The following is a 12,245-nucleotide window of genomic DNA, read 5'->3' as shown; positions in this document are numbered from 1 at the left end:
AAAGGGAGCACGCAGGGCGTGCCGCGAACACGTGAAGCACGACGGGGAAAGCGAGTGAGCGTCCTTCTAGCGGAAGCAAATTTACAGCCGTTGTCACGTAAAGCATCCGATAGTTGTTCCCGGGTGCGCAGGAGTTTCACGTGCTAAAACCTATCACCGGTCCGAAGGCTTGAATAGCCCTTACAGGTGCTGAAGACAAAACCCTACTGATCACAGCTGGCGACATTTTTTCGTCTTTGTTTTGGCTAGTTTTTATCTGTGCTGGTCACCTCGATTTCTTCCTGAGTCCTGGCAACCTGGTGCACTCAGAAGGGTCCGGGGTCGCCCAGCTTAGACCCTAAGCTTCTATTCCTGCGTGGTACACCCGTACTGCTTTTCATCGTGGTTTGTTCTTTTGTGTTTGCAGCTACAGGAGGGAGATGATGCAAAAAATGTGATTGGCTTTAAAAAAATCACATTGCCTCTATCAGCAAATTTGTCTCTCATAATACTTTTATGATAGAGGTATCGCAGCTGCTTCATCATTAGTGATATTAAAGTGATTCAGCTGTAGATTTAGAAATGGAACTCCTCTCCTTTTTCTAAGCCAAGATTATCAAACGAGCAGAATGCAAGCAAAAGCATGCTTTGTGGAGTGTTCCTTTTGGGAGGAAAAACTAGTGATGCCACCAGGTATTTTTTGCGCAGTCCCATTTATTTATAAACAACATAAAAAGTCTTTTTTCTTTAAAGAATCAAACAATAGGAAATAATTTATTTGCTTTTAGCCTATGGTTTGATGTTTCCTCACATGAATTAAAAATAATGCTGTTGTACTAGACAAGGCTGTGATGATTGCTGCTGTCCTTCATAGGAGATTTGGACCACCATATTCTTTTTTTTTCTTATTTGGACATTCACCAGACATGAATATCTCTTTGCATACTGCAGACCACTTTAATGCTGCGGAGCCCATCAGTTTAACTCACCCATTTTAAAAGCCTTACATCATTGCTGATCCGTGAGAGCTAGAACCTGGCTCCAACCTAGAGCCGTCATGATGAAGACTGCCTGTGCCTCGGGACTGCTATTTTCAGGTGCTCTCCGCTGTAGCCATGACCTCGGCAGACAGACTGGGCCTTTCCAGAGTCCAGAGAGAAGCCTCCGTGCAGACTGTTGTTACGGGGAACTGGAGGAGCGTTGACCTTTCTGTCCAAGGTGCATTGCCATGATGACAATAAAGTACCTGAAGCGATCTCTTTGGGGCTGCAGTACAGCAGAGAAATACACCCTCCTGTAGAGCTGCTAAGACTGGTGGTCCAGGCAGAGGATGCGTGTATGTGTAAGTATCCCACTGCCGGCGCCTCTTACAGGAGAAAAACTGCTATTATCTCCCTCTTGCCCACCTGGAGGCTGTGTGGGATGAGAACCTTGTGAACAACAGAAGTAATTTCATGGTGCCGTGCTTGCCGTCAGCTTTTCAACCCCAAGTGACAGGTATCGGGTGGTGCCGGCTTCTGGATGAAGACAGCCACCCTCCCCTCAGTCACACTTCGGTGCAGCACAGCTGAGGATGTGGAGTGAGTGCAGCAGAGGTGTAGCAACCAACGGTGCAGACGATAAATTTGTGTTGCTGCAAAACAGCAACTCAGGGAACTGCAGCCTTGGTCTCTCAGTAGGGATTTTAGGGTGGCTGATGATCGCACAGCTCCCAGCAATACTGCTGTTTGTAACGCACAGGCAGAACCTACTTAGTGCTGTTTCCATTCCTCCCCTTTCTGAGGCAGCTTCTCCTGCCTGCATCCTACAGTCCTTCTTCAGAGGTCCTTTGGCAACTTTGTCTCTTCTCATGATTCACTCTCCTCCCCCATAAAGGTGTATCTCCAATTTGAGAATTTTTGCTGTATATAACACAACTTTCCTCACAGTGGTTTTACGTATCTGCCAAGACAAAGCATTGTGGTATTGCATTGATTTATATTCTGTGCAAAAAGATTCTAGTGAGATCAGAAGCTGTGTCTGTAGTTCAGCTCTGGTTCAAAGAATGGTGAGACAAACTTTTACAGTTTCGGGTGTGAAAAATCTCAGCTCTTTCACCTTCCCTCCAGGAACACCCTGTATTGGGGTGAGGGTTTGGTTCTGCATTCATGGAAGGTGAAATTAATCATAATATGGAGGACTGGAAAGCGTCTTCAAAGACCTCATCGTTGACGGCACTCTCATAAGCAGGCGGTGGCGTGAGTGGCTCCAGTGGCTCAAACGTGTCTTCAATACCTTTCACTTCATGGATGTCCGAAACAAACCGCTGTAGTCTTGGGGGCAGCACCAGCTGCAACTGCATCCTGGAGCCTGTGTCTGTCTCAGAGGCGCGCCTTGTGTCTGATGCCACTGACACCCTGAGAGCCTCCACCATAATCTCTTCTTGGCCAGATGATTCAATAACTACATTGTAAGGAGGAGGCTCATTCAGTGGTGAGGGCACCAAGCCTGGATTGGATGCAATCGTCCATATTGCTGGAACGGACATGGTCATCACCTCCTCATAGGTGGGCGCTTCATAGGCAGCGTTCACCCTATGCACAAAGAGAGGAATGGCAGTTACACTCGTTATTTTACTGCTTAGTTTCTGCAGAGGCAGGTAGTCTGGATAATGTAGCATAGGGACCGTGCTACAATCAACAGATGGGACTGAGACAGGATATCTCATGTGGTATTATTGTATGTGATATTCTGCCACTGGACCAGCTCACTTGTCCAGCCAACTTAATGTCTTGCTTTCTGGTCTGGAGAATGGCTCATGTGACCATTTTCCCACACTCCCCAGAGTAAGTAAAAAAACCTCACACTGGGTTTCAGTGTCCTAGGCTTAGCTTGATCATAGAATCATAGAATATCTCAAGTTGGAAGGGACCCATAAGGATGATGTCCCTCATTTAAAATCTCCTACCAGGTAAAATGTATTACTAAGAATTGCTAACTACTAATTATTTCTCAGAATAAAACAGGACCTTGCTTTTTTAATACATTAGCTCAATGTTCATCTGTTTTTAAGAAGAGGAGAAAATTCAGTATTTTCATTTAGTTTAAACAAGGACTAGCTATTCTGTGTTGGAATCTCTGCAGAGAAAAATGTTACTTTAGAAATATTTTCCTTTTTAGGTCATATTTTTAAATAAATAGATACTAATTTTCTTCTAGTATGCCCCCAGCCTAGCAAAGCCCAATATAGACTTCTTTTTATGTAGTCTTTCTAAAAATAAACATGTAACAACATTTTTACTCTCCTACAACACCCTGTATTTGAGAATGTCAAGTCATTTATGGATGTGGATAATGATTATCTGGATTATACAGACAAGGAAGCAAAGATACAAATAAAGTTAAACTCTTCAACTACAGTAGGCAAATTGGAGTTAAAGTAGGTGATGCTGAGAACCTGCAAAGATACATGAAGCAAAAAAGATGTAGGAGTATTCAGAGCCTTTCAAAATCAGGGCTTTTTAGTGTCAAGTTGGATTTTTAAGACTGGAAACACACCCAGTTACAAGTTCCTTTTTAAAAGTTTGCCGAGAACAGTTGCTCTGGTGATAAGGTTTATAGAGCTAAACCCAGCTATGATTCAGTATTGCTTCAGCATTTTTTCTTTTTCCTTGTCTGACTCATTGTTTGGCAAGAGTCAATTACTCAAAGAAAAATAAAACTGGGCCTGCATCTGTTTAACCTTGGAAATTGTTAGTGGATCAGTTCCTGGGGGGAAGAAAATATATATTGGACAATATATATTTGCCACACATGCATGGCACAGACATTTGCAACCTCCACCTGAAGAATGAAGGAAAACAACCTAAAAAGAACTTTTGTCTTCTGGAATGGAGTCTGTGTTTGGTGCCCTAGGGGAAGGGCAGCAAAACAATATGTAAAATGGCCGTATCTGAGGAGAGAGAGTTAAAGTAAGAGGAGTAACCAGGTTGCTGCTTACCCTGCTTGGCTTTGTCTGCTTGGAGGTATCTCATTTGCATCATGTTGGTGCCGATTCCTCAGGTAACACTCGGCAAACACACTCAGCAAATAGCCGACCAGGCACACTCCCCCTACTCCGAGGAAGAAATAGCCTACTGGATTGATGTTAGATGAAATGGCCAGCATGGTGACACCAATGAGAAGAGCAGCAGTGAAAAGAAGCAACAAGGCTTGGCGGATGTTCTTCCAGTGTGCCTCTAACCACATGGTAGTATAGATGGTGGTAGCAGACAGTTGAGAACAGATGAGTAGTTAAGGGAACAGACATCTGTGGAAGACGGAATAGTTTTTTCAATATGAAACATGAGCATACAAACACGTTATCAGCATCATGACCAAAATAAGAACATACATACTCGAGTACATGCCATCGTGAGAACAGGCAGGTATGCACATATGTAATAAGCCTGGGAAATCCATGCATAAATGCATGTCAATGTAAATGCACTAGAATTTCCTATGTGAATGCATATTGAATAATGGGAATGCTTGGACACACAGTTGCAGGACTAAAATGCATAAATAGACCATCAGCACTTATTGCCAGGCTTATCTAAAAAGGTCTAGCTTCTTAATAGAACTTAGAGCAGTCTAGGATGCAGATTTGAGGTTACTACAAAAGTGAAACAAAGAATAAATTTAATTCTAGGACATTTGTACATTGCATAATGAAGGTTCAGATACTAGTTCAGATCCCGGAAGAAAAGTAGCCTTATTAATGGGGCTGTCTGCCCCAGTAAATTGAGCATCTAACTTCAGTGTAGCATTATAGCAATAACATTACTTTCAGTTCTAGATATAGCTGGGGTATGTCTGTTTTTGCAAAATGTAGGCATGTGTTTGAATATTTGCCTATATCCTCAGTTCTTTTTCTGTTGATATGCTTTTTTGCACCATTCTCAAACACGAGAGCCCCTCCTGTCCTCCATTCCAAACCCCATCTCTCTGAAAGAGACAGCAGTTGTCACCGTGTGCAGTCAATATGGAATGAATACCAGGGATCTGTGGTATTCAAGAACACCATAATTAAGGAGTCAGCTTGCACGTGTTATACTAACCTACATCTATCCCACTGTTTTGATGAAGACCCCTTTGAAGGAAAAGAGCATGACAGTGGGCATATTTTTTATGAATATGCATCTCCAAACAAATACACAGTTTTATATAGTTCCATGTTACATTGTGTGCTTTTGCACACTAAATGCATTCCCTTGTTACAGCAAAAATAGATAATTGTATATATACAAATGCCAGAAAAAGAAACGCATTCTTTCTGAACAGATTACCTTCTCGTTACCTTTTTTACTGCCTGCTTTCAGCGTATACTTACCAGAGAGAGGTTTCGGTAGGTAGGAACAGTCATGTTTTAACTTCTCTCTTCATCACAAGGAAAAATGTTCAAGCCCTTTTGTCCCTGCTCCTTCCCCTTCTGACCTGAGGATGGGACACCAGTAAAAACTCTCCCTTCCTCCTTTTGAGTTTTCTTGTAGGGAGACAACGAAGATTTCTTTTGAAACTAAAAGCTGGTAACTAGTGAATATGGGAAGGCACCAAACGATGAGAAGATCCTGTTGTACGAGTTTTGTGTGGGAAACTAGAACCTCATTTTTCCAGGTTCTGAATCCAAAGCAATTTCTGGACGATCACATGCCTTCTACTCTTCTGCAGCTCTTCTAGGTCTGTCCCACAAAAGCAGGAAACTCATTAGGAAAGAGGGCGGAGTGAGTGGTGGGGGAGTGCTTACCTGTGTCGGATCTGTTTGGTCTGCCTTACTTTAATGAAAAGAAACTCTGCCCTGAAAATAATGCTCTCCCCCCCACGTAGCAGAGGAATCTTGATCTCTGCCTCACAAAGCAGGAAGGACTGCCAGCCCAGCCCACATCACATGCCCACACATAAATCTATTTATGAGTTCTGCAAAATGTAAATCCATACATTTTCCTATCCTGATTGGGTGCTATTTGTCAGATGTTGTTTTATGTCCTCTTTGATTTTACAAACAAAGGGAAAAAAGGAGGCAACGGGTTATTATTTCACAGAGGGCTGGGTTAAAATCCTTCTTACTCCCTGATGTATCTGGGAATGAGGAGTACTGATAAGCAACAGAACAGGTACTGAATTACTTCTTGAAGTCTGTTATCATCTGAACCTTTAGCATGTGTCTGAAAACATTGGAAGTTCTCAAATACTACAGCGTGAATTACCTCCAGGAGCTGGCTGCAGTTCATGTTTGTCTCTAATTGGAAGACGTCCTACTGCTAAATGTTTATTAATAGTATTCAGGTTGGAAGATTGGGCCAACGAGAATTGCATGAGGTTTAACAAAGATAAATGTAAAGTCGTGCATGGACAGAATAATCCCAAGCAGCAGTACAGGCTGCAGTCCAACTGACTGGGATGCAGTTCTGCTGAAATAGGGCTGGTGGTCATGAGGAACGGCAAGCTCAACAGGAGTCAGCAGTGTGCCCTTGAAGCAATGAAGGCAAACAGTGCCCTGGGCTGCATCAGTAAGAGTGTAGTCAACAGATCAAGGGGTGTGATTACTCCATTCTACTCAGCACTTGTTAGGACACACCTGGAATACTGTGTACATTTTTGGTCCTCCTAGTTCAAGAGCGAAATTGAAAAATTGGATATAGTCTGGTGAATTGCTGGCAAGATGGTTTGAGGCTTGGAGAACTTTGACAACCTAAGGAACTGGGTTTGTATGGCTTATAGAAGGCTTGGGCAGGTGGTGAATGTCTACTCACAGTTTTCCAATGTCTAATAGGTAGTTAAAGAGAGGATGGAGGTACTCTTCATGAGGGTACATGGTGACAGGACAAGAGGCAATAGGAAAGAGGGTAAGTGCCTCTGGATATAAGGAAAAAAGTCTTCAATGTGAAAGCAGTGAAACGTCACAATTACTTACACAGAGAAGTGGAGGAATCGTCCTGGCTGGAAATATTCAAGACTCAGCTGAGTCTAAAGCCCTGCTTTCAGTAGGAGGTTGGACCAGATGATCTCCCCTTCCAGCCTAGACTTTTCAACGTTTCTATGTTTCTAATATTTTTCCCTTATACCTGCCTTTTTGGCTGCTGACAGATAAAGGACTTTCAGCTCTGATTGTTATCCATCCTTGGCTTTCAAGAGAATTCCTTTGAAAATGGTAGACTTAACATCCGTGAAAAGAGGAGGAAGTCAGGCTTCTGGTGTGTAGCATGTCATTTTGCAAGACTATCATTTAAATGGGAAAACTGATTTTTTTCTTACAGCTCTTTCCATTTTGGGGTTGTCTAGTGTTGAGAACACTTTAAGTGCTAAGGAAGACTTGACAAAACTGTTTTCACAGCCTCTCTGCATGGAAAGCATGACTGACTCGTCGTGGAATCTGGACACCTCAGTACTTCCTTCTAACCGAGGTAGCTTAGTAGAACTCTTAGTAGAACTGGGGTAGTTGTTAGAACTCTTCCTTAAAGATAGAAGATTTATATCCTACTGAGTTGAGGAGGGAATTAAAACATAGTACAGACCCTGGCTAAGTGTTCTGTTTACTGAGCTATTGTAATAAAAGAGCATCACTACTATAAGAATTATTTTCAAAGAAGATGGTTCTACTTTTTAAAGTAGCGAGTGAAAGTGTGGTTTGACAAGGCAGCTAAACAAGCCTAATAGATAATTACTGTGGAATATGGTAGTACTTCCTCCTTCCTGCCTCTTCTCCATTTCCCAGCTGTCAAAGCCTGTCCTCCTTGCAGTGATTCTAGTGCTCAGCTGATCTCTTGCTGAGCCACCTCAGCTGTCTTGGCTAGTGGGAAAGTATTTACATTTTTCTAGAGTGAATTTAGTGGGCTGAATCTAGTCACCAAAGTATTGTCTAGCCACTAGATCTCCATTCAAGGGAAGCAATGGGAATGCATAGCTAGAGTGGTGGAGGGGAAGGAAGGAAGGAAGAGTGGGAATAACTTCCAGGGCTGCAGTGAGCACCGTTTGATCGGCTCAGCCCAAACCATTGGAGTAGAAGGAAGTTCTTCCTTCTTGGACTAAGTAGGCCCTGCAGAAAGGTGTAGAATCTAAGACCCATCTAGTCCTCAGCAAATTGTATTAATTATATCAGGGATTTCCAGCTCAGCCTGATAACTTCAGGTGCCTCCCAGCTCTGGTAAGTACACTGACTATTGTCAAATACCTCCAACAATCTGACTATTGTTGAATCCCCCTTGTAAGTACCTACAGAAGGTACTCATCCTTCTGTAGGCTATGTAGAGGGAGCCGAAGCACTTCGCTTGTCTGCACATTCTGCTGTGGGGAGTAGGTACATAAAAACTGCTTTGAGGCTAGACCTTTTTGCTAAGTTAGGAGAAAGTCAGAAAGGTGAATAAAATCTTCATTATTTGGTGGAAAACTACTTCTGTGATTGGAAAGGTTGTATTTGATTTGTGGATAGATGGAAAGATACAGGTTTTGCTCAAAATTTGTATAGTAGTTTTGATTGGTGCACCACTTTTTAAAGTATTTGTAGACATAGTTATGAAATATCAGGATGAAAAAAGGCTAAAAATGGTAGATCTCTCTGCTGCATTAGTTGTTGCTTGTATTACTTCAGTTTATTTCAGTTGAAGTTCAGAGTTCAGTAACTCCTGCATATTTTACCCGTGGAGTTGCATGGATGACTGGGCTGAATCTTTAGGAATGATTTTTATGCATTTACAAGAATCATACTTTGCCAAGCAGCTGTGAATGCATTAGTTGAACATATTTATGAATGTGATACTGACTGCTTTGTGGACCTAAGGGTACAAAGCAGGATGAACTTATATGAACTAACCTTTGCAATATACTTTCTGGCAACACAGTGCTCCTACGTGAGGCCTTTTGGCATTCCTGAAGGACTTCTGGAATTTTTCTGTCTGCCATTTTGATTGTCTCCATAGTCTGATACAGACTGTCATTGGTTACAGTAGGGGGGGGTCCATAACAAAGAAAAATTGATCACGCAGCTGCATCAAGAAGTTTTTGGTGATGACAAGATTTAGAAAACACAGAGGGGTTTGGGAAAGGCCTGAGAGGTATCACTATGCAGTGTTTGTGAATCAATGGATAGAAGTCAGGGAAAGTAAAGGACATTTATACTGCCATCCTAAACTGTCTCCCTTTTATGTACAGTAGAGATGTTTTTTATAGAAAGCTTTCTGTTCTCTGTTGTTCAATCGTGCTGTGAGGACTAGACTTCATTTAACAGCGGATTTCTTTAATTAAGACCACAGATTTCCTTTTTCCATTCTTTCTTTCTTCCAGTATCTCATTGTTGATCTTCGTTCTTCATTCAGCCTCTAGGAAGCATTTCACCTTTCCCCTGTTTCACCTCACTATCTACTCTACCTCCTGCCCAGACTGCTACTAATTAACTTAGTACCTAGAGTAAGCTCGCTTATCAGCTCAGTATGCAGAGAAGCTTGCTTTATTGCCAGGGGCTTGTGACGTACATACCACGGCAGGATTAATCTCTCTGTAATCACTAAGTCTATTCTTCCCTATAACCTTGTCCTGAAGCAATTTCTGAGAGCCTCAGCAAGTACTGGGGACAAAGTGCTACTGAACCACCTTTCCCTGTCTTGTTTACCTCTCCTTTTGTCTCCCAGGTTCTGCTTAGCCACCTTTGTGAAATATGACTTTGATTTTTCTGTTCAGGAGCATGATTATGTTGTATCTACAGAGGTCATGGGGCAGCCATGACCTATGGTTGATATGTTTCTGGTCAGTATAGTGTCTTGAGCAGGAGAAAGCAAAACCCCAAGGAAGTTTTGCCTATGCTCAGATGTTCAAAAAGTATGTGTGACTTCGAGAAATCCAGTGATGCTTGACCTGCCATAGCGGAATGTTCATACATTTCTTGGGAGCTGGCAATCTCTTTTTGTCTTCCAGCTTATTCCAGTTCTTACAGGACAATGGTTGGAAGTTATTGTATATGTGTAGTCGCTGTATGGTGGTTTTCTGGCATCGCTGTCTTCTACCTGCAGTGGCTTTTCTCTGTAGAACAGGGTTGAGATGTGGTCACAGAAGGACTGATATTGCAAGGAGAGCTTCTACTGCTGCCACTAGTTCCTCACCTGTCTCAGGGATACCCGAAAAGCATAAATCTACAGAGATTGAGTCAGAGACACTTGTTATGTTGTGCAGAACTAATGAATTTCTATTTTCTGACAGCGGGAGTCACATTTAAGGTGAGAAGTGTTTCCAGGGCTGCCTGCACACATAAAGTTCCTAAGTATTTAAAATTAACAAAGCAGCGCCTCCTTTTCTGCCATGAGAATGACAGAGAAGTAACAAGCGTTTACTAAGACTGTGATATATGAGGTTTTTTATCTCCTCTTACAGCCTTTCAAATTCACTTATATCACGTTTCATTTTTTCTCTGCAAAAAAGAAAGCGAAGGCTAGAAACTTCTTCATCTTTCTATTCTGAATTCTCCTTAGGGCAGGAGCTTTAAGACTGAGGTTTCATTAGCATTGGTAAAACTTTCTGCAGCTGGTTTAGTTTAATGAGAGAGCCAAATCTGGTCTATATTATTTACTTTCTGTTGGAGGACTTTCTATACTTGTGTAGAATCTCTGCACAGTGCAGTACTTCTACTGATGAAAAATCAGACGTTACTGTATATAGGATGTAAATTGGTAGTATGCGCTCTTTTGAAGGAATTCAACCTGGTGACTGTAATGCTACCAAATGGAATAGTAGAGTGACTTTTCCTTTTGTGCTAATTTAGAGCTCCTAATGTGGATCAGACGGGAGGAGAGAACTTGACTGTGACTAAAGTGAAGAAGAAGGAGGGTAGTTAAGATCCTACTGCTAGAATATGGTGAAAGAATCAAGTGGAATACCTAGTGTGGAAAGAGCAAGTGAGCAGAAAGAAATAGTTTCAAGATAAAATTAAGGCATCAATTGAGAATAGTTAAAAGAACACAGGAAGATCATTTGCTGTCATTCTAGACTGTATCAGGTGTCTCTGGAAATAAGAGAAAATAAGACCTGTATACGCTGAGCTGCTTTACTGTAGAACAGTGTTTGCATTCCTTTTCTCCAGATGTAATTTCACCATTCCAAAATGGAAAAGTTTTCAGCCAAAGGACATGAGATGCAGTGAGAAAAGTTAATGTATAATTGCCACAGAGTTCCTGTTCCCTATCTTCCTCCCTGGTCCTAGCCACATATTCTTGCTGCTGATGTTGCCAAACCTGTTATACAGGAGCCTTCCGTGACATATTCTGAATTGCTAACAAGACATAAAACTAACCAAGTAAAAAGTAAAAAAAATGCTCTTTTCTGTTGGGTTAGTAAACTAACAGTCACAAAAACATGCAGGAAGTGCCAGTATGGCCACAAGAGAGGAGAAAGGACCTCATGACCTATTTCTATGTTGAAGAATAGGGGATGCCCTTTTCCTTTCAACAGCATTAGATGGTTCTGCTAGGGAACCACACCTGAAATATTTGGAACTACCCAACATTAAAATATAGCCTCCTTGGGTTGGAATTCAGTGACTATGCAACTCACTGTAATACTAAATAACTGTGGACTGAAAAGTAATAGGCATGAGAGGAGGAGAAAGAGGTTGAAATTACTGTTGCAGAATGTAGCTTCTTGAGCGGGAATTTGGCATGGTTCACTGTCACTGGTGGGACCCACAGTGTTTCTCCTTGAGGTGCTCTTACGTTCCTATTGTATAATGTTGCACTTTCTTCAAATTCTTTCAGTAAATAGTGGGGTGGGACAATGGGTGAGGTGTTGCCAGACAAAGGGCTCACTTAACTATTTTATTGATGAGCTGTGCTTTGGAGAAAAGAGTACACTGCTGTTATTGGTACTGGTCACTCTTTGAGTGTTGTGCTTTATAGCAAATCCAGCGCAGAATCCCACATGCTCCTTGGTGCCTGTTCCCAGCCTAAGGTGCTCATAGTCTAAAGCAAGTGTGACAAAGTGTCGTGGTTTAACCCCAGCCGGCAACTGAGCACCACACAGCCGCTCGCTCACTCCCCCTCCCCCGGTGGGATGGGGGAGAGAATCGGAAGAGTAAAAGTGAGAAAACTCATGGGTTGAGATAAAGGCAGTTTAACAGGTAAAGCAAAAACTGCGCACGCGAGCAAGGCAAAACAAGGAATTCATTCACTCCTTCCCATCGGCAGGCAGGTGTTCAGCCATCTCCAGGAAAGTAGGGCTCCATCACGCGTAATGGTTACTTGGGAAGACAAATGCCATCACTCCAAACG

General features: G+C 42.3%; 1 protein-coding gene across 1 annotated transcript; it reads right to left on the bottom strand.

Moving 5' to 3' along the window:
• Window positions 1-680: 680 nt before the first annotated feature.
• On the bottom strand, window positions 681-5,764 carry TMEM139 (transmembrane protein 139). The gene is made up of 3 exons (XM_076346704.1): window positions 5,330-5,764; window positions 3,959-4,267; window positions 681-2,552 (listed from the first exon to the last, which is right to left on the bottom strand). The coding sequence occupies exons 2-3, from the start codon at window positions 4,204-4,206 to the stop codon at window positions 2,144-2,146; spliced, it is 657 nt and encodes a 218-aa protein (XP_076202819.1). The 5' UTR covers window positions 4,207-4,267; window positions 5,330-5,764; the 3' UTR covers window positions 681-2,143.
• Between the last annotated feature and the right edge of the window lie 6,481 nt (window positions 5,765-12,245).

This window comes from Aptenodytes patagonicus, chromosome 1 (genome assembly GCF_965638725.1).
Source record: "Aptenodytes patagonicus chromosome 1, bAptPat1.pri.cur, whole genome shotgun sequence".
Taxonomy (NCBI): domain Eukaryota; kingdom Metazoa; phylum Chordata; class Aves; order Sphenisciformes; family Spheniscidae; genus Aptenodytes; species Aptenodytes patagonicus.
This window is presented reverse-complemented; position numbering and strand designations above follow the sequence as displayed.

Excerpts from the sequence above, each read along its gene's own strand:
- TMEM139 (XM_076346704.1), bottom strand. The coding sequence starts at position 4,206 with ATGTGGTTAGAGGCACACTGGAAGAACATCCGCCAAGCCTTGTTGCTT. Across the intron at positions 2,553-3,958 it reads AGCAGACAAAGCCAAGCAGG|GGTGAACGCTGCCTATGAAG; the intron begins GTAAGCAGCAAC and ends CTTTGTGCATAG.